Below are 20238 nucleotides of genomic sequence, written 5' to 3' on the forward strand. Positions count from 1 at the left end.
GGAGGGACAGGCAACTATTGCATGAGAAGGCATTTCTGTGACTCGTATGTACATATAACGTACTGCATGGATTTGGATGAAAGTGATGTTGTTCTAGATTGCATTCATAAATATATATATATGTGTGTGTGTGTGTGTGTGTGTGTGTGTGTGTGTGTGTGTGTGTGTACACATACACACACACACACACACACAGCTGTGCTCTCATTGGCTGGCGTTCTGTGACGCTGCACACTGATTGGTTAATGTTCTGTGACACTGCACTCTCATTGACTGACGTTCTGTGAAACTGCGCTCTGATTGGTTGATGTTCTGTGACGCTCCGCTCTCATTGGCTGACATTGTGTGACGCTGCGCTCTGATTGGTTGATGTTCTGTGACACTGCGCTCTCATTGGCTGGCATTCTGTGACACTCCCCTCTCATTGGCTGACGTTCTGTGGCGCTGCGCTCTCATTGGCTGACGTTCTGTGGCGCTGCGCTCTGATTGGTTGATGTTCTGTGACACTGCGCTCTCATTGACTGACGTTCTGTGACCCTGCGTTCTCATTGGCTGGCGTTCTGTGACGCTGCGTTCTCATTGGCTGACATTGTGTGATGCTCCGTTCTCATTGGCTGACGTTCTGTGACGCTGCACTCTGATTGGTTGATGTTCTGTGACACTGCTCTCTCATTGGCTGACGTTCTGTGACGCTCCCCTCTCATTGGATGATGTTCTGTGATGCTGTGCTTGGGTTGGCTGGTGTTTTGTGATGCTGTGCTCGCATTAACTGATGTTCTGTGACAGTGCGCTCTCATTGGCTGACGTTCTATGACGCTCCCCTTTCATTGGCTGATGTTGTGTGATGCTCCGTTCTCATTGGCTGACATTTTGTGATGCTGCGCTCTGACTGGTTGATGTTCTATGACGCTGCGCTCTCATTGGCTGACATTCTGTGACGCTGCGCTCTCATTGGCTGACGTTCTGTGATGCTGCGCTCAGATTGGTTGATGTTCTGTGATGCTGTGCTCTCATTGGCTGACGTTCTGTGACGCTACGCTCTCATTGGCTGACGTTCTGTGATGCTGTGCTCTGATTGGTTGATGTTCTGTGACGCTGTGCTCTCATTGACTGATGTTCTGTGACGCGCTGCTCTCATTGGTTGATGTTCTGTGACGCTCCCCTCTCATTGGCTGACGTTCTGTGACGCTGCGCTCTGATTGGTTTATGTTCTGTGACACTACGCTCTCATTGGCTGACGTTGTGTGATGCTCTGCTCTCATTGACTGACGTTCTGTGACACTCTGCTCTCATTGGTTGATGTTCTGTGACGCCCCCCTCTCATTGGCTGATGTTCTGTGACGCTGCGCTCTCATTGACTGACGTTCTGTGATGCTCCCCTCTCATTGGCTGATGTTCTGTGACGCTGCGCTCTGATTGGTTGATGTTCTGTGATGCTACGCTCTCATTGGCTGGCGTTCTGTGACGCTGCGCTCTCATTGGCTGGTGTTTTGTGACACTGCGCTCTCATTGACTGACGTTCTGTGACGCTGTGCTCTCATTGGTTGATGTTCTGTGACGCTGTGCTCTGATTGGTTGATGTTCTGTGACACTGTGCTCTCATTGGCTGATGTTCTGTGATGCTGCGCTCTCATTGGCTGGCGTTCCGTGACGATGCGTTCTCATTGGCTGACGTTCTGTGACGCTGCGCTCTCATTGGCTGGCGTTCCGTGACGCTGCGCTCTGATTGGTTGATGTTCTGTGACACTACGCTCTCATTGGCTGATGCTGTGTGACGCTCTGCTCTCATTGGCTGATGTTCTGTGACGTACGCTCTCATTGGCTGGCGTTCTGTGACGCTGCGCTCTCATTGGCTGACGTTCTGTGACGCTGCGCTCTGATTGGTTGATGTTCTGTGACACTGCGCTCTCATTGGCTGGCGTTCTGTGACACTGCGCTCTCATTGGCTGACGTTCTGTGACGCTGTGCTCTGATTCGTTAATGTTCTGTGACGCTGTGCTCTCATTGACTGATGCTCTGTGACGCTCCAATCTCATTGGCTGGCGTTCTGTGTTGCTGCGCTCTGATTAAATTATTGAATAAATTGAATAAATGATTGAATGAAAAAAAGCCTGTTTTGTTTAAAATCATGGCTTCCTGGTGCTTTTTAAAGCTAAAAACTCAAAAAAGACTGTTCCAGGTAATTTGCAAATGCCCATGTTCCTGTGACTTAAATAAAAGAAGCCTCAAATCATCGCAACTTTTTCTGCAATTTTTTGGAAAAGCTGCCACAAAATCAGGCATTTTAGGCCGCAACAATCAAAAAAAAAAAATCCCGCGAAATCCTGGAAGGACTGATATACACATTTTATACACAGTAAAATATAGTAGTTGAAGCATATAGGACAACCAGCAACATTGGCTCAGAAGCCGTGTGAAACATTCATGTAGAAAAGCATGGGAGACTAACAACCCACAATCATGGCAAAATTGTGAACTGTACTGCAGGGATGAACACCAAATGAATTCACTGTTGTTCTCAAAAATGTTTCCCACTGTTCTACATTACCTGTACAATTTTAGGATGCATTCAACAAATGTTTGAATATTCTTAGAAATGGGGTTTGTACTTTACACCCCAATCTTGAGTATCAAGGCCATTAACACAAGGCTGACAGGGCTAGGCAGTTGCCAAACAGACAACAGAGAGGTCAGCTAAGGTATGTTTATGTGAGGACAGCAGATCTTTCATAATCTGTTCTCTGCACTTAATCAAACCAATACTGCATGTGTTATAGTCTTCATGTTAATAATACACATTACTAGGAACCCAGAAGAATGTACATTCTGCATATAAAGAGCTTATAAGTGTATAATTAACCGAGGAAAAAGTTACCATAGATCCAGATTCCAATTTTTGTATTGTCAATTCAGTAGATGCACAGGACAAACACAGAACTGAGATACCATTTCTCTCTCACCTTGTTAAATACCATGAATTAAAAAAAAAAAGAAAAAGAAAGAGGTAAAATAAAATAAGAATAAATAAGTGGTAGACCAACTGAACGATAATAGAATACAAAGTGTATATCAATCTATTTACGATAGCAACGGTAGTGCAATATAATGACAGTACATGTCCTTCATTGAGGTCCAAAAATTTTATTGATGTTTGTGAGAACAAGGGGGGCTTTAGGATAAATGTGGACAATGTGCATGCACAATGATCATGCTGATGGTAAAGAAAGTGCACAGCCTACCACTCATGTCTTTACTAGTCTTGTCACCAATGCGACTGTCATTATCACAGCAGTCAGTCCACATTGCTTCTTCATCCAAGTTAAGAACATTACAGAGGTGCAAGAGAGCATCCACTGTCCCTGTTCTCACATTGTTAAAATTATAAAATGAGCATTCAATTAAAAAAAAACCCTGCACATCATGCTATTACATGATTTAAAGCAGGGGTTCCCAAAGTGGGGTACAAGTACCCCCGGGGGAAAATTACATCGAATAAGTCGTCATGTACCAAATACAAAATAAATAATGAGAATTAATGCTGAAATATAAAACACAATAAATACATAATAGTTTTATTCTTTTTTAAGCTTTGGTAACATTTTAAGAACATTTCTTTTTTATATGATTCAAAATGAATTTATTTGAACAGCTAAGTAAGTATTTTTTGTGGATGATGGATTCATTTATTAATTACTGACCAATTTATTTATTTTCTTATCAATGAAAGAGGGCACTTTTCAGTTTATATTTTGCACACAAAATTTACTTTAAAAAAATGTTTTGTTTTGTTTTTTTATAAATTACGGTTAAATGTGTTTCTTTTCAAAGTTTTGAAAATATAAACAGACGCTTTTGGCACAGGAACAAATTTGCCTAATTTTTTTCAATCAAAAATGCTGAAGTGGGAGTTGGGGGTACTTGGCCAAAAAAGTATATTTCAAGGGGTACTCCACTGTAAAAAGTTTGAGAACCACTGATTTAAAGGAACTAACCACTTAAAATGTATTGTTTAGATGCTGAGCCACCATTTTCTAACAGAACAGTTTCAGTGCTCCTTGGTATTGCTCTACAAGACAATAAACTATACTGAAGGGGTGAACTCCAGTCTATCAAAAGATATTTATTTATTTGGTGTTCTGGTGTTGGTGGAGGAGAACACATTCTATCACGTTGGTCCAAAATCTCCTATAAATGTATTCCTGGGTTGAGCTCTGGTGACTCAGATTGTATGACCCACATTATTTTCAAGCTTATGAAACCATTCAGTGTCCTCTCATGGCCTATGGATGGGTGCAGTCCACTCCCATCACCTATTTTTTGTGGGTTTGTGTGGACAAGAGTCCATAGTTCAGACTAAGCTTTACTTTAAATCTCACAAATAAAAGTCACTGCAACAACTTCCAACACTGAAACTAAAGTCATTCACACAACGCTGACAGTCAGGCCACAAAGGTAACACTTTAAACAGTTCACTTATTGCAGTCTACATCCATTTTCAACCTGAGGAGTTATTTCTGTTTCATTTCATGATTTTTGAAGTTAGATATTAATTAGAATCTGTAGACGCAGCAACACAGATGATTTGAACTAAAAAGGTGGATTTTGAATCTCAGATGGAGAAACTGCTTCTGATGGTGTTGGTTGCAACATGCTGGGCACGACCCCAAGGTATGTCAACTTCTGTCATAAAGGCATTTAAATGATCCAATTCAACCTGAGAATGTGGTTTTTGTGTTTATTGCTCACCGTCTTCCTCATTTTCTTTTTGTTTGTGCAGATCTATCAGGGAAAGTGTTGGTCTTCCCTAAGAAAACCAATACAGATCATGTGAAGCTCATCACTTCTAAAACCACATTCAACTCTGTGACTGTCTGCTTCAGGTAACTAAAGTCAGAATGTACTTGATTATATTGTTTAAAACTGTGCTTCAGAAGTTGTCACACCAAGCCAATTTGTTCAGATTCTTAACAGATCTCACCAGAAATTATGGACTTTTCTCCATGGCCACTCCGGTGTTCAGCAATGACTTTTGCCTCTTTAAGATACAATCACAGGATGCCATCCGAATGCATGCTCGGGATGGAGTAACTGATTTCCAGTCACTGTCATTTCCTCCAAACACCTGGCACTCGATGTGCTCCACCTGGCGCTCTGACAACGGGTTAGCTCAGCTGTGGGTGGATGGTAAGCCAACAATCAAGAGATTCATTCACTCTGGTCAGGCCATCAGCGGTGTACCCATCATAATCCTGGGCCAAGAACAGGACTCCTATGGTGGACAGTTTGATATAGACCAGTCTTTTGAGGGCATGATTTCAAGACTCCACATGTGGGATTATGTCCTGTCAGAGAGTGAGATTAGACGTTATGTGTCAGACCAGAACTTCACCCCTGGCAACGTGTTAAACTGGAGAGCCCTGGACTTTACAATGTCAGGAAAGATTGTGGTGGATGAGGAGCCTAGGGTTGTGTAAGAGGATATAAATCTGTGAAGTACTCAATACATTTTAAGTATTTACTTGATCAAATGTTGTGCCTAAAGATGATTAAAATCATTTAAACCATGTAAAAGAACGCATGTCCTTTTGTAATACGAACATTTAGAAACACAAAGTTAGTCAGCAATCAAGAAAAGGGGATCAAAAACTAGATTTAGAAAATATGTTTAATCCTTTAAAATCAGACATGAAAACATCACCACCACATAACTGAAACATGGCAGGAAGGACAGGCAGCACATATTGCATGAGAAGGCATTTCCGTGACTCGTATGTACATATACACATTTTATACACAGTAAAAATATAGTAGTTGAAGCATATAGGACAACCAGCAACATTGGCTCAGAAGCCGTGTGAAACATTCATGTAGAAAAGCATGGGAGATTAACAACCCACAATCATTATGGAGAGAATATATCTATCATATCACAATCTAAACATGAAATATAAAAAGTGAAATTGTCAAATACTCCCCCTTCATAGGCAATACATGCTATAAAGTTTCAGACATCCTTCTGTAAGTATACAGTATATGTACAATCATCTAAGGTACATAATACATAAAACCTTTGACCTCTCAGCCTATAGCAATCATATTAATAAATATACTTCTTAGAACTGAAAGGCGGCGGATTGTGGTTCATATTGCATTACTTCAAAATATACTGTAGTGTCGATACTGAATGCACCTTTTTCGCACCAGAATACAATGTTACTCTTGTGCTGTCAGAACAGTTCTGTGGCAGAAGTTATGTATGTATAGTACATACCCACTGCCACCTTACACAGTACCACCATTTAAATAAAATGTAGGAGGGGTCTCAAATGATGACATTGCAGGCTTCTCGTAACATAACTATTCAATCTGGATTTTTCTAATAAAAAAAAGGAGTGTTTTTCTTTGGTGGCTGTGCATCTCTCAAATAAAAAACAAGGTTAAGCTTCACGCCCGAGACAAGTCTTTTTAAGTTCAACATCCAAACTACATTAACGGTTGTTAAAGATGAACTCTAAGGGCCACCACAGGTAACTGTAGTTGAATTTCACAGGAATGTGGGGATTCATTATGAAATGTCACTCCTCAAGCAAAGTCAATGATGCGATGAATAAAATAACCTTTACAAGACTGGGTTTATATCAGATAAATCTTATCAAACATAACATTACTTAACAAACAACATCCAGTTCAATTAGATCCTTTAACACAGGTCAACCCAGTGTTTTTACCATGTTCGACAACTGAGCCCATGCAGATGTTAAGGAGTGTCTACTTTCATTATTCCCTCAGTGCTGGATCCTGAATATTTGCAGGAGTTCTGCACTTTGTGGGTTCAGACCTCTCATTCTGCTCTGCACATATCTTTGGTGCCACAACTGACATATAAAGCAAAAGACTTAGTCCTAAATCCTCCCCTGTGCATTGATGAACAAGACTTATTTTCCTGCTGTCTATACCCACAACTCACATTCCTCCCCTTCTCCCTCTCGGCTGGATAGACCACATGTGCCTACCAAACAAATATTGATGAGATGACGTGAAATTTTGATTGATTTGAAATCTCTGTTCCAGATATATCTTGCAGAGTAAAAATCTGTGCTAGCAAACACAGAGACTTGTTTAGTGCCCCAAACGCACACAAAAAAAGGTAAAGTTTTGCAAGAACAAAGCACTATTTTTATGAATAGCTTAGTAAAATCTGAGTAAGACTAAATAAAAATACAAAAACTAGTTACACACATGGCTGATAGTATTGGTCCAAGAGTGGATGTGGAAGGTTTCATTTCTGTAACCAGCAGAAATGATTCATAAGACAGACATCTTAACTGTTTGATGTCAGCAGACTTAAAAGGATTAGTGACCACAACAGCTCACATACAGGTAACTGAACAAGATTGTATTAGTGTTTGCATTAAAATTCTTTTAACCCAGACAACTGACTTGTTGGTCCACACATACAAATGGCAGTTTGATGACTTTAGCTGTAGTAATAAGGCAGGTTTCTGCGTGTAATTTTAGCATTAATCTGTATAGAGTAGTCATGCATCACCAGTTATGGTTTAAAACAAAACATGTAAAGGCACAGACATGACATGACGAAAATTCTTTCTATTCTAAAAACTTTACAGAACTTCATCTAACAGCATCTAATCTCCAGCAATGCTTTAGACTCCTCTAGTCTGCATTTATTTACACTTAAGCACGTATGGTCACATCAGAGGGGGAGACATTCCGGGTTGGACAAATGTGATCTGCATGTTAATAAGACACTTTTTATATAAGAAAACCATTGCAATATATATTCAGCAGTGGAAAGATCTAATTGGACGTTTGCAGCACCACTGTGGCATCCAGCAGAATAACTTATTACTAAACATGAAACAAAATTGCCTGAGAAATGGCAAAAGGAGGTCTGGTTCAAACCATCCTTTTGCTATTTCAAAATATGAAACACTACATCTGCATTCAGTAAAAAAAAAAGAAACACATAAATGATTGTAGCATCAACAGCAGCAAGTGATGATTTGAGCTTCTTTTTTTTTTTTTTTTAATCTCTATTGATGTGAGAACTGAGTGCTCCTGCTCATGACAAATGCTGAGGAGGAAATGGATGTGTGATAACAGGAACACTTGAGTGTAAGCCACGGAAATGTGAATCCACTTGGACCGAGCATAGCACAGCAAAATATTCACTCCTACAAATTCAGGCTTTACCCTTCATGTGCTCTTAGGTGTGTATGTGTATGTGTATGTGTGTGTATTCCAGCTGAACTGCTGTCTGCGCCCACTCAGATTCATGCTGCTGAAGTGGACAGGATGACTGAATCTTCATCATAGCTACATTAACAAACCCAGTATAGATATTTTAATGGTCTACTGCCTACGACCCAATCACAGCAAACAGACATGTTAAATGTCAGAATTTGTTGGCAGGGTTGTATGACCCAGATTTATTCAGCTGTGAAGCATAACCTTCATTTATTAACACCGAAAAGCTGTCAATTCAAGATTATCAGTTTTTTTCAAAGGTGTTTGTGAGATAAAGTGGGACTTTGGAATAAGTGTGGACAAAATGAGTGACAATGTTGATGGCTGAGACAGCACACAGCCTACCACACACGTCTTCACCTCAGTCTTCTCACCAGTGCTTCCCTCACTGTCACAATGCTCACTGCACTTTGTTTCTTCATCCAACATCCCACGAGTTGAGAACATTACAGAGGTGCAACAGAGCATCTATGGTGGCTGAGTGAGCTTTACCGTCTCTATTCTTCTCACCTCACCTCTTCCAGAAACATGTTGTTCGATGGCACTGAGTCCGTTTTACTGTGAAGATCAAACCAGTATCAACACAAAAGCTACCAGCATTGAAGACGTTAAATTAGTACAAACATCAATTGCAGATGTGAAATGTGATTGTTTAGACTTACAAAACAGATGTTGGTCTCAGGGATGATATCTGATAATGAAACTACATCTTCATTTCCAGACAAGTTGCCTGTATTATCTGCACTCCCTACTGCTCCCAAACTGTAAAGAGAGAGAAAAGACAAGGATGGAGAAAAAAGTAAGAATAGACACCAAAAGTCACAGGCTGTTTGCGAAGTCCCATCACTGTGTTCATGACCAGTACCTGTGGGGGGAACCCTGGTCATGGTCTATGTTCGCCGATTTGTGCACTTCCACCCCTACAGACCTACAATTGACAGAGCCAGAGAAGCAAATATAACATGACAGTGTGAGAGTAAGCTAGAATAACAATGACTGAGTAATGATTAGTGGTGCCTTACTGCAAGGGAGGAGATGTGGAGACAAGTCCTGTGCTGCCTAATGATGAGGTGGACAAGTTTGCCTCACAATCAGCGAGGTTTTCAACCGGCGGAGGAGTCCTTGGAACTAAATCTGGCCTGCCTGACTGCACACCTACAAGTGAATTATTGAAATTTTCCACATGACAATGTTAAATCAGAGTACATCGACTGTATGAGGAACTGTGGTGGTAGACTTATGACCAAGTAACTCTTTTGCGTTCTTACTTACCACCATCAGCCTCTGACTCTGTGCTTCTGAAGTGGCTATGGTAGACTAGTCTGGAGTCTATAGATGACTGCCCTGTTGCTTGGGATAGTGGTGTGGGACCTCCTAATGTTGGAGCCCTCCTGAGACCGCCCGGACCTCCACCACGACTCTTCTTAGATGGTGATGGTTTTACTGAAGTCAAGATAACGATCACATATTTCACTTGTTTCATGAAATTCTCAAACTACTAAATTCTCATGTTTGCATACTCACGTGGAATTTTCTTAAACACTGTATTGCACATAAACTGCTGGAAACGTTCTGCATAGAAGCCAGGCCTGTGAACTGACACGGTGTCCTGCAGTAAAAGAACATCAGTGCCATTAAAACATGACCAGGTTTTAAAGATGACTTGGGCATCAAGTTGAGGCATACTGTTGAAACACTGCTCACTATATGACTTAATGAGATCTTAAGCTTTAAAGGATGTTCAATGTGTAGTTTCTTACCCCATCGTGGACCAGTGCCTTCCAGGAGTGCTCCAACTTCTTGATAAATCTGACAAACAAAATATAGATTTATCAGACAAATGATTGTAAAATGTCCCAGGTGCCAGCTATTTTTACCAAGATTGGGAAAAAACTAATTACTGCACATCTGCAATTGAAATAAACTGCAGGAATTTCTTATAAGATCCACTGGTAATATTTCCATATTGAAACACTCAATAACGACCAAATATTATCATCAAAGCTGTGAAGATGTCTATTGAAGAAATAGAAACAGCAGTTGCAATACTAACAACTCCATTCTGTCTTGTTTTACCAGTTTGTAACATCAGAGCAGGTGTTCAGTCACTGTAGCCTCCAGTCTGCCCTCAGTCCATCATGAGAAAAAGTGGCAACTCAACATTTATTCAAAGTTACAGTTTTTCTGAATAGCTAGAAACACTGAACACATTTTCTGACTTCTTCATTCAGTAGCGTGAACCCACCTATCAAAACATTTAATTTTTGGCACAACTTTAAGCTAGTTTACTTAGTTTGACATAATTTGCAAATCTGTAGCACACTTGTTTCAAAACTCGACACACACTCTCACTTTCTGAAGCACATTTCTTGCTGTGATGCACGAGCTTCAGAATGGGCACACAAGCCGCAAAAGTTAAACACATACACAGCACTGTTGTCACCCATTGAACACAACTCAAAACTGATTATGCTGGTTTCAAATGATAACACAGCAAATACAGAAATACAGCAGAGAGTTGCTCAAAATGATGTAAACAATGAAGAAATCAACAGTGTCAGCCTCTCTATCATTCACCTTCTCCTCCAACACAACAGGACTTACATGAAGCAGTGCACAGAGTACCCTTTGTTAGGAGTTAAGATTCAAGTATGTGCAACTGTACACACACACACTTTCTGTGCTGATGCTTGCAGTACAAATCCATACCAGCCTACTGTTACTGAACACTGAGTGTGCTTGAAGTGGATTCCATGGAAAGACCCCATAAATACATTTGTAGGTGAGGCAGTGGTCAAACTAGCAAAGAGAATGAGGAGACACAGAAACATAATTGGCCATAGTCTAAGTCCTCTGTTCAGACGTTACACAAAGACATGAAACTGTCATCAATTCCATTTTGAAGATGTTCAAAATTTTGTTTTACAGTAATGTGGTTTTCACTTACAGTCATCTTTGCTCTGTAATGAAATGCTAAATGCATTTACAATGTGCAATAAGTATTACATGCTACATGCGCTGGTTGCAGTGTTTTCCATTTTGCCATGTAGTGTGCAATGACTGTGCTGTAGTGTCTAGATATTAACTGGCTGTATGTCTGACAGCTGTTTGCTGTTGACTACAGGTGCAATTGTTTAGTGGTAATTGTTTGATTTTGAGCACCTACTGACTACTTTCCATGAAAATACAGCCATGTTCTCAGAGTTAATTTGCACTTTGAATATAGACTTTATGTGACTTCCACTTGCATTTTTTGGGTGAGGCAGAAAAGACTGAGTTCTTTTTCACAGTGACTGTGTGTCAAGTTTTGAGAAAAGGGGTATATCTTAAAGAAAAATTTCACAGTACTGTAAAATGAAGACTGAATAAAAGAAAAACAACAAAATAAAAATCAAACAGCCTATTGGAACATACTCAATGTAAATATGCAAAGCAGTGGGTAACTTCTTGTTAAATTTAGAACACATGTTGCTAATGAGGAACAGTTTCATCTGCTCTGAGACACTAACCTGTAAGACTGGAGAATGTCGATGATGCCGATGTAGATCAGCAGCCTCTCTCCTTTAGTGTTACGAGCTGGAATACCCCCCGTGCTGGAAAGAAAAGGCCAGAGCGAACACACTCTGTATCATTCACTTGTTATTTTCCCGTCAGAGATTACATTGCAATCAAACACGTTAAATGCAGCTTTTAGCTCAATTAAGTCATAAGACTCACTGGTCTTCAGAATCCAATGCTCCTTTCCCTCGAGCCTCCCCTTGGATGGACTCCATTGCTGTACAGTACAGACTTTTCTGGGCCTGTGGCCGGCGCTGATCTGGGGTCACCGCTCCCTCTGATCCCCCGCTGTCGGCTGAATTGCCTCCACTACGCTCCCGCTCACGATTGGCCTGGTCCATGTTGTGGATACCCATGAGAAGACTGTAATCCATGATCTTGAAACTCTGCAAGAGCTACAATAAACACACAAATATAAGAAAAAGTTGGTATGAAATTCCAGAGCAGCAGTCCATCATGGCATGATATTCACACACAGTTATGGAGGTGTGTGTGTAAATGTCATTAATGTAAGGCTTCTTCTTCAAATAAACATCTACAATATTTGCTTGAATGGATGGTTAGTGATCACATCTAGGAGTGGAATGAAAATAAGTGTAAGTGTATGAAACCCAAAGCAATCTATGGCACTAAAAAAAAAATCTGGATACCATATCACTCAGCAGCAATTTTTACTGACTATCCAAAAGTTTTGTATAAATTATTTGAATTAAATACATAATTTATATCTGCAGTGCAGTTAAACACCATAGAAATTTTCTTCATCTGTATAACAGAAATTGTTAAAATATTTTCTTAACTATGACAATAGTAACTACTGCTAATTCTAGGATAAAATGATCATAAGAGTTATTATTTACAGAAAACACTACAAGCTGATGACATAGTAACAGTTTAACATATACCCAGTCAAAGCAACAAATGGATATGAAGCAGGCAAACTGGTAGATTTGGTGATATACAGCTCTGGAAAAAAATAAGAGACCGCTGCAAAATGATCACTTTCTCTGATTTTCCCATTTGAGTAAAATGAACATTTGTGTTTTATTCTCTAAACTACTGACAACATTTCTCCCAAATTCCAAATAAAAATATTGTTATTAAGCGCATGTATTTGCAGAACATGACACATGGTCAAAATAACAAAAAGATGCAGTTTTCAGACCTCAAATAATGCAAAGAAAACCAGTTCATATTCATTTCTAAACAACTCAATACTAAGGATGTAACTTGGGAAAAGTTCAGATATCAATATTTGGTGAAATAACTCTGATTTTCAATGACAGCTTTCACGTGTCTTAGCTCTCCTCCATTACTGCTAGATGACTTTATGCAGCTCCTGGCATAGAAATTCAAGAAGCTCAGCAATGTTCGATGGCTTGTGACCATCTATCTTCCTCCAGAAGTTTTCGAAGTGGGTTCAGATCTGGAGATTGGACTGGCCATGACAGGGTCTTCATCTGGTGGTCCATCATCCACACCTTTATTGACCTAGCTGAGGCCAGGAGCATTGTCCTGATAGAAAAACCAGTCCTCAGAGTTTGGGAACATTGTCAGAGCAGAAGTCCAGTAGTTTTCAACAGTTAATTTTGGATTGCAGTTACTTCTGTGGTACTAATAGCACTGTTTTTGCCTGCTGCAAGAAGATAGTGATGGCCACAGTAGTGGTGTTTATACTTCTCCTTCTTAAATAAGACATGGATCAGGTGTTTATTCAGTAGAGTAAGGTGTACTTGTGTCGGAATTCTACAGACACAAGAATGGAATTGCTGTCATACACGGAGACAGGCTGATTTCACAGGAAATTGCAGTGGTCTCTAAATTTTTTCCAGAGCTGTTTATACATTTACAAACTGGAAGAGCAAAGTATCACCAAATATGCAGCAACTACAAACACATCAGCCTCTAATATGAATACATTTTTCTCAGGCACTGTATATTTTTTGCCACTTCCCCAAGTCAGATCAAGCCAAAATTACATAGAATATGACATCTTATGCCAGCTGCAAAGATAAATGCAACCAGTGTCTACTGTTTGAATAGGCAGTATCCCTCAGAGTAAACAAAGTGTTAGTTTGCAGTATCCAGTAAGTTTGAGTCATCCTTTCAACAGCTGTTTTCTTTCTGTGACCTTTCTATGACCAGCATTGGGGTATTAATAATATACTGATGCACATTACCATTTAATGTAACCACAATGTCATTTAGTAATTGGTGTTCAGAGGCAATGTGTACATTATGCTAAAATATTCTGGGACTAGTAATAATAACAATATACTATGTGAGCTTGTTTAGGGATTTTTACCTATTTTTAAACATATGCACTTCCCATAATGACATGTGAAAAGCCAAGCTCACCAAGCAGTCCCTCTGTATAGTCTTGCAGAGGGCATTGTAGTTGTCGGCTTCCAGCAGCAGTCCATCAGGCAAATCCTGAATAAAGTCCAGGTCTTTGTATGTGGGAACAGCTTTTTCTCTCTCCTTGGGGGAAGCTCGTCTCTTGTATGTGGAACCCTTCAGGTCAAATTTTTGATGCATGGGGATTATCCGAGGCAGAAGATTGTTCATCACTACAATACGGATATTCTTGCCGCCTGCCTGAACGCAATACAGTCCGTAGAACTTGGGAAGCAGCGTGCGCTTGTTTTGGTTTATATTCTTGAGAGAGAGGGAAAGAGGAATTTAAAAGAAAGATTAAATCCCCAGAAATACTTAAGCTGGAAAGACATGATTAGAGCCACCACTCATTTCAGCCTCCTACTCTTCTGATAATTATAGTATTCTGAAAATTCATTAAACTCACCATGAAGTAACCAGGCAGGAGTTTCTGGAGGAACTCTGCTTCTTTGTGTTGAACAGTTTTGATGATGAATTCATCATCACTAGAGACGTAGAAGAGCGATCCACTGGCTCCAGGGTTAGACAGCTCAATCAGTTTCTCATTACACAGCGAGTACTTCAAGATAAAAAGCAGCCGAAACAAAAAAAAAATCACGGTGACTAACTGGAGCTAAATGATTCAACAGAATGATCATGTACACAACTGCAGCTCTTCTTAACATTACTGTGTGTGTGTGTGTGTGTGTGTGTGTGTGTGTGTGTGTGTGTGTGTGTGTGTGTGTGTGTGTGTGTGTGGTGTAAGTACTGACTAGGTAGTCATCTGGCCGAATGCCGAACAGTTCTCTGAAGTAACGAAAGGCAATAGGAGCGTAGGTCTTGAAGCGAAAGTCACTGTAGTGATGAGCAGGAGTCAGGTTACTGCCTTCACTGTGTATGCAAGAGAGAGAGGGGGCCAGAAGGGCCATGAAACTACATGGAGTCATGAGTTAAAACCATATATTCAACAGGCTGTGAGTTCTGTTACGAACCTGGGGAAGAAGATGCTTTCGACCACCACAAAGTCCTGCATGAGAACATCCCTCTCCGCCTTTTGGCTTAAGCTGCCAACTGTGTGAGCAATGCCCAGCTGGATGGCACCTTTGAGGGCAGATGATGTGGTCTAAAGATGGCACAAAGGGAAAGAAATTAAGCACTGAGAAATAAAACATTTACCCCCTTTTGATTTTTGGTGTCTTGCACTGTTAGGTTTGATTTCCAAAATTAATCAGTGAAATTCCTCATTTGACACCTAACATGGTCAACATGCTGGTGTCACTGACCCACCCGTTGTACTGACCTTTTTATAGGTGGTCTCTCCTGTGGTGGTCTCAACGCCTCGGTGTCCAATGGTCTTCTTCATACTTTGAGTGGTGCCTGAAGAGCCAGGCATCTGAGGAGATGGCATTGAGAGAATTTAAAAACAGTACACAAAGAGCCGGCTGTGGGCTTTAGACCTCATCAATTAAACATCTTCACATGACAACTTTATTCACACAGTGACAGTTGTATCAGAGGGCCTGGTATTATAAGTCTGTGACCTCTATGATACCTTTATGTGTACTTTAACATTTTCTGCTGTTTTGACAAGTTTAACAAGTGTTTGCATAGTTACTAAAGAAACACATCCCCACTATCTATATCCTCTTACTTCTGATATTATCCAGCGGATATTCTTTGCCACTATTTTTACCATTAGGCATTATTCATTTGTGTAATAAGTGTTTACACTTCAAAATCTCTTTAATTCTTTTTAAATTGAGTATATGAGCAACATTTTCTATGCATATGGTTCCAATAAAAGCATTGTTTTGTCAGCTGAGACGAGCCATTTTTGATTCTTACCTCTGGAGGGGCCACTTTTCGAATACTGCTGGTCCCTGATAACAGAAGAACAATTCAAAAGGCATTAACCAAATGAAAAAGACAATATCTCAGCCTTTTTTTTTTTTTTTTAAATAAAACCCAAGTGGGGAATAAATTGTAACAACTTATGTACAGACTTTATGGATCCCAAGTAAATCCTGGCAATCTTGATATTTAAAATCAAGTCTCTGGCTTGGCATCTTTCAGCATGGAAGAATTTGTTAATGACTGATTGAGAAAGCCTCTGCCGGTTAATTAGCAGGGTTATTTCCAGCGCTGGCTGATGACTTTAAGACCAATGATGAGCCCAGACCTAAATGTGGGCTGTGAGCTGGGTGCTCCAGATTCATCTGGTCCCTGAAGATTTGTGCCTACAATCACCACTTCCCTTAAAAAAAGGGGTTTTGTGATAATATTGGTTCCAGCTCTTTCTAGAACAGCCTATTTTATGTCTTATAATCATTTTGCTTTTTTTTTTTTTTTTTTACACTCACATTAAACCTACATAGTGTTTGTAGCCATTCATGGATCTCAACTGATCAGTAGAGCTATACTGTATAGTTTTAAGTAGTCTCTTGTATCATTTGTTTGTGTAATCAGGACACGTGGGCCTGTGTTGGCATTAAAACTAACAGCACAGGGTAATATGTGAGAAATGTACGCACAAGAAATAAAGTATTGCAGATGATTTCCTGTGTCCTTACATAAACTTGTTTTAAACCTACCATCTCGCCCACTCTAAAAGTAAGCACCTCTAGCCTGTAACCAATAGCAACGTCTACTTCAATGCTGCAGTGCTACAGGTCAATATATGCACAAAGATGAACGGAAGATTATACACCTGGAGTAACAATCCTGTGTGATAACATTCAGCAACACACATCATATTCACACAACACAAGTAGATTCTTCAACCCAAGAAAGGTGGGTGTAATTGATAATAAGGCAGAATCACTGAATGCCATGCATCTCTTCTCAGTTAGCAGGGACACACGGCAGTCCACAGGGAAACAATGAGCATTGCTCTGCCCACATTCCCTCTCATTATGTGAAACAACACACTATATCATCACTACTCATGCAGTTTCTGCTCACACACAGAAACACTCACACCCATGCGAGTACCTCGCTGCAAAGCCCTCCTCCAGAACTGAGTCCTAATATCTGTGGAGCAGGATACAGTCAGCCTAACTGAGTTATGCTGAATACACTTAATGCATAAATACATGCAAGAAAATGTGTTATATCATCTAATTAAATTACCAACTTTAAATACACAGCACATTTGGAGGATCAATTCATCATATCAGTCATTTTAAAGCAAATGTTAATTTCCATGGTCACATTTAATGATAAACATTAACTTGTAGTCAACCAACAGCAGATTCTTTTAGCACAATTTTAATAGTAAGTAAGTAGCATATTAATTAACTGAAATGACCTGCTTTGATTTCATCAGGAATGCCTATGGATAGATATAAGTTGAAGTCAAAATAATAAACCTATGAATCTAAACTGATCATTAAACTAACAGTAAAAAAAAAAAAATCAATGTGGGTGCAGTAGTGACCTAGTATTATTTTGCCCTCAAAACTGAGTTGAGAAGGCTTAGATTAGCCAATGGCCTCCATCAGAGTCAAGATCTTCCAATACCAGGCTAATAATTTATAAATCATCATATTAGCTCCCATTAACTGGTCTATCTCCATTTCATATTAAAATAAACAGACTATTTACAGACACCACTTCAGCTGGATGATTAATCAAGAGAAATGTGTGGCAGTCGAAGCAAGAATTTTTTTATCTGTTCAGTCTGTTTCAGCACTGATTCATCCAAGCCAAAAATTCAACATACAGCCACATAACAAAACAGACCATGCAGCAGATTCAGGGGAGGAATTAGACTAACCTAATTAACAATGACTTGAGCTTGTCGGTAGCAGCACTAAAGACAAAAGACAAACCATCTGTTCCTCTCTGTATAATATACAACTCCCTGCCAGCCTGGTTCAGTCGCCTGCAGGCTGCAAAAGCCTGTAATATGGGACAACATGCAGCCTCTCTTAACATCATTTTCTGCCAATGAATAGTCCATAAATATACTGGTTCTTGGCCCGATTAGGAAACAAGGTCAATCAAGACTAGTATGAAGCCACATTATGTTACTGTCACTCAAGTGTGTGTGAGTGTGTGTGTTTGAAAGAATACTGTATCTTGTATTTGTACAGTCTCAGGCTCTTAGCCATATTGGAGCCACAAGAGTGCTTCAATGCCACTATTTTTAATTCACTGATTCAGACTGGGTGGCTACCATGGGAAGAGTAACTCATCTATTCACAGCAAAGCTAATATGTGACGCACAACTAAATGGATTAAATCCAGGCAGAATCCTAATGATCTATCTGTCTTGGGTAAATGAGGAGGCTCAGAACCAATTCTGAACTGCCCACTATCCACTAGTATCGGAGCAGTCACTGAAAACAGAGAACGATCATGTCATTAGTAATTCAGAATGCAGACATCGGACACTAGTGATCTCGGAAAGGTTTGATCCTTTCATTAGCTGCCGTTTAGCATCAGAGCTAACATACATGAAACCTGGGCATTAATGACTCTAAGAGCGTTTACCATTGGCTAAACCACTACCAGAATTTAAAAGACCACCAATAGTTAACTGCCCCATGGTGAAGCTGACTGAGATGTTTAAAGTGATTGATTAAAATCTAAATTGATGACAACTTTGGTGTGAAACTGGACCAAAAGTGGCGGAGGAAAAGGGGGGGGCTGCAGCACGCGAGGAAGGGGAGAAGATAACTGAGCTGGTGACCGTTAACTTCCAATGGATGGATGGACGCAATTCTCAAATGATAGCCCCCAAACGTCATTCTATAATTTCAGTAAAATGTTCCCAATGATCACTACCCCTTACCCTTTAAAGGATGCCTCCAGTTTTAAGTTCATTCCCTAACAGATGTGTTAACGAAATTACCGGCTTTAAAACAAAACACTTAAGCCAACGTAGTTGAGGAAGGATTTTTGTCTGATACTAAACTGTTTATTTAGATGGATTTGTATGAAGTGTGTAGGTTGGGATACTTTCTAGAGCTTCGTGAGTTTTACAACAACACCGACCGGGGTTTATTAACAGGGCAGCTAAGCAAGCTAACCGTTTTTGGTTCATTTGTTAGGATGAGAGCTTCGATGCTAACTAACCAGCTAACCGGCTAACCGGGACATGATCAAGCAGTCACGACATAAACACCTCATGTACAGCTATAAAATCTTACATAGATCTGGTTCTATGATCGTTTAAGACAGAGAGTGAATTAGATTAGTCGGTAAGCTACCTGTCGTGGCTGTTGATCCCAAGTCTGCTGTTCCAGCAGTCGCCATTATGATCTGACTGTTCACATCACACTCAGCGCCGATACTTGAATTTTGATGCTCATGGCTGAGCAGCACCACAGCGCCCCCAGCGGACTGACATGGAACGGACAATAATATAAGATAGATAAGATATACTTTATTGATCCCCCAAGGGGGAAATTCAAATGTACAGCAGCACAAGACAATATGCACCAAATACAACAGAAAAAAAAACAAAAACATATATATATATATATATATATATATATTAATATATATATATTATATATATATATATATATATATATATATATATATATATATATATATATATATATATATATATATATATATATATACACACACACACACAAATTTGTTAAAGTGACTAAAACTACCAATAACAATGATAAAGTAGCAAATGTGCAGTAGGTGACTTTTATAAATGTGCAAGTGACATTGACAGATACAAAAGACTGCTTAGAGTAGGATGTAATCCAAGCCAAGCTGCTGTTGTACAGTGTGATGGTGATTGAAATAAAGGAGCGTCTGAAACATTTGTTCCTGCACCTAGGTGGGATAATCCACTGGCTGAAAAAGCTGCCCATCAGCCACAGCTCGTCATGCAGAGGGTGAGAATTGTCCAGGATTGCACAGAGTTTGTCCTTCACCCTCCTCTCAGCCACCGTATTCACACTGTCCAGGTCCAGTCCCACCACAGAACAGGCTTTCTTCACCAGTTTGTTGAACCTGTTGCCTTCACCAGTCTTAAGGCCACCCCACCAGCACACTACAGCAGAGAGT

The 20238-nt window shown here is 40.0% G+C and overlaps 2 protein-coding genes across 2 annotated transcripts; one reads left to right on the forward strand and one right to left on the reverse strand.

Annotated features, from left to right (window-relative positions):
• The first annotated feature begins 4613 nt into the window (after positions 1-4613).
• Positions 4614-5474, forward strand: LOC115435689 (serum amyloid P-component). Its single transcript, XM_030158274.1, has 3 exons — positions 4614-4668; positions 4778-4880; positions 4961-5474. Exons 1-3 carry the CDS (start codon positions 4614-4616, stop codon positions 5472-5474), a joined length of 672 nt encoding a protein of 223 aa, XP_030014134.1.
• A 171-nt stretch (positions 5475-5645) lies between these two features.
• Positions 5646-19500, reverse strand: pip5k1ab (phosphatidylinositol-4-phosphate 5-kinase, type I, alpha, b). The gene is made up of 16 exons (XM_030158273.1): positions 19416-19500; positions 16048-16082; positions 15503-15595; positions 15195-15325; positions 14976-15093; positions 14630-14782; positions 14185-14484; positions 11986-12221; positions 11778-11861; positions 10029-10077; positions 9793-9877; positions 9541-9711; positions 9291-9423; positions 9134-9196; positions 8931-9030; positions 5646-8826 (listed from the first exon to the last, which is right to left on the reverse strand). The coding sequence occupies exons 1-16, from the start codon at positions 19459-19461 to the stop codon at positions 8824-8826; spliced, it is 1800 nt and encodes a 599-aa protein (XP_030014133.1). The 5' UTR covers positions 19462-19500; the 3' UTR covers positions 5646-8823.
• Between the last annotated feature and the right edge of the window lie 738 nt (positions 19501-20238).

This window comes from Sphaeramia orbicularis, chromosome 16 (genome assembly GCF_902148855.1).
Source record: "Sphaeramia orbicularis chromosome 16, fSphaOr1.1, whole genome shotgun sequence".
Classification (NCBI taxonomy): Eukaryota; Metazoa; Chordata; class Actinopteri; order Kurtiformes; family Apogonidae; genus Sphaeramia; species Sphaeramia orbicularis.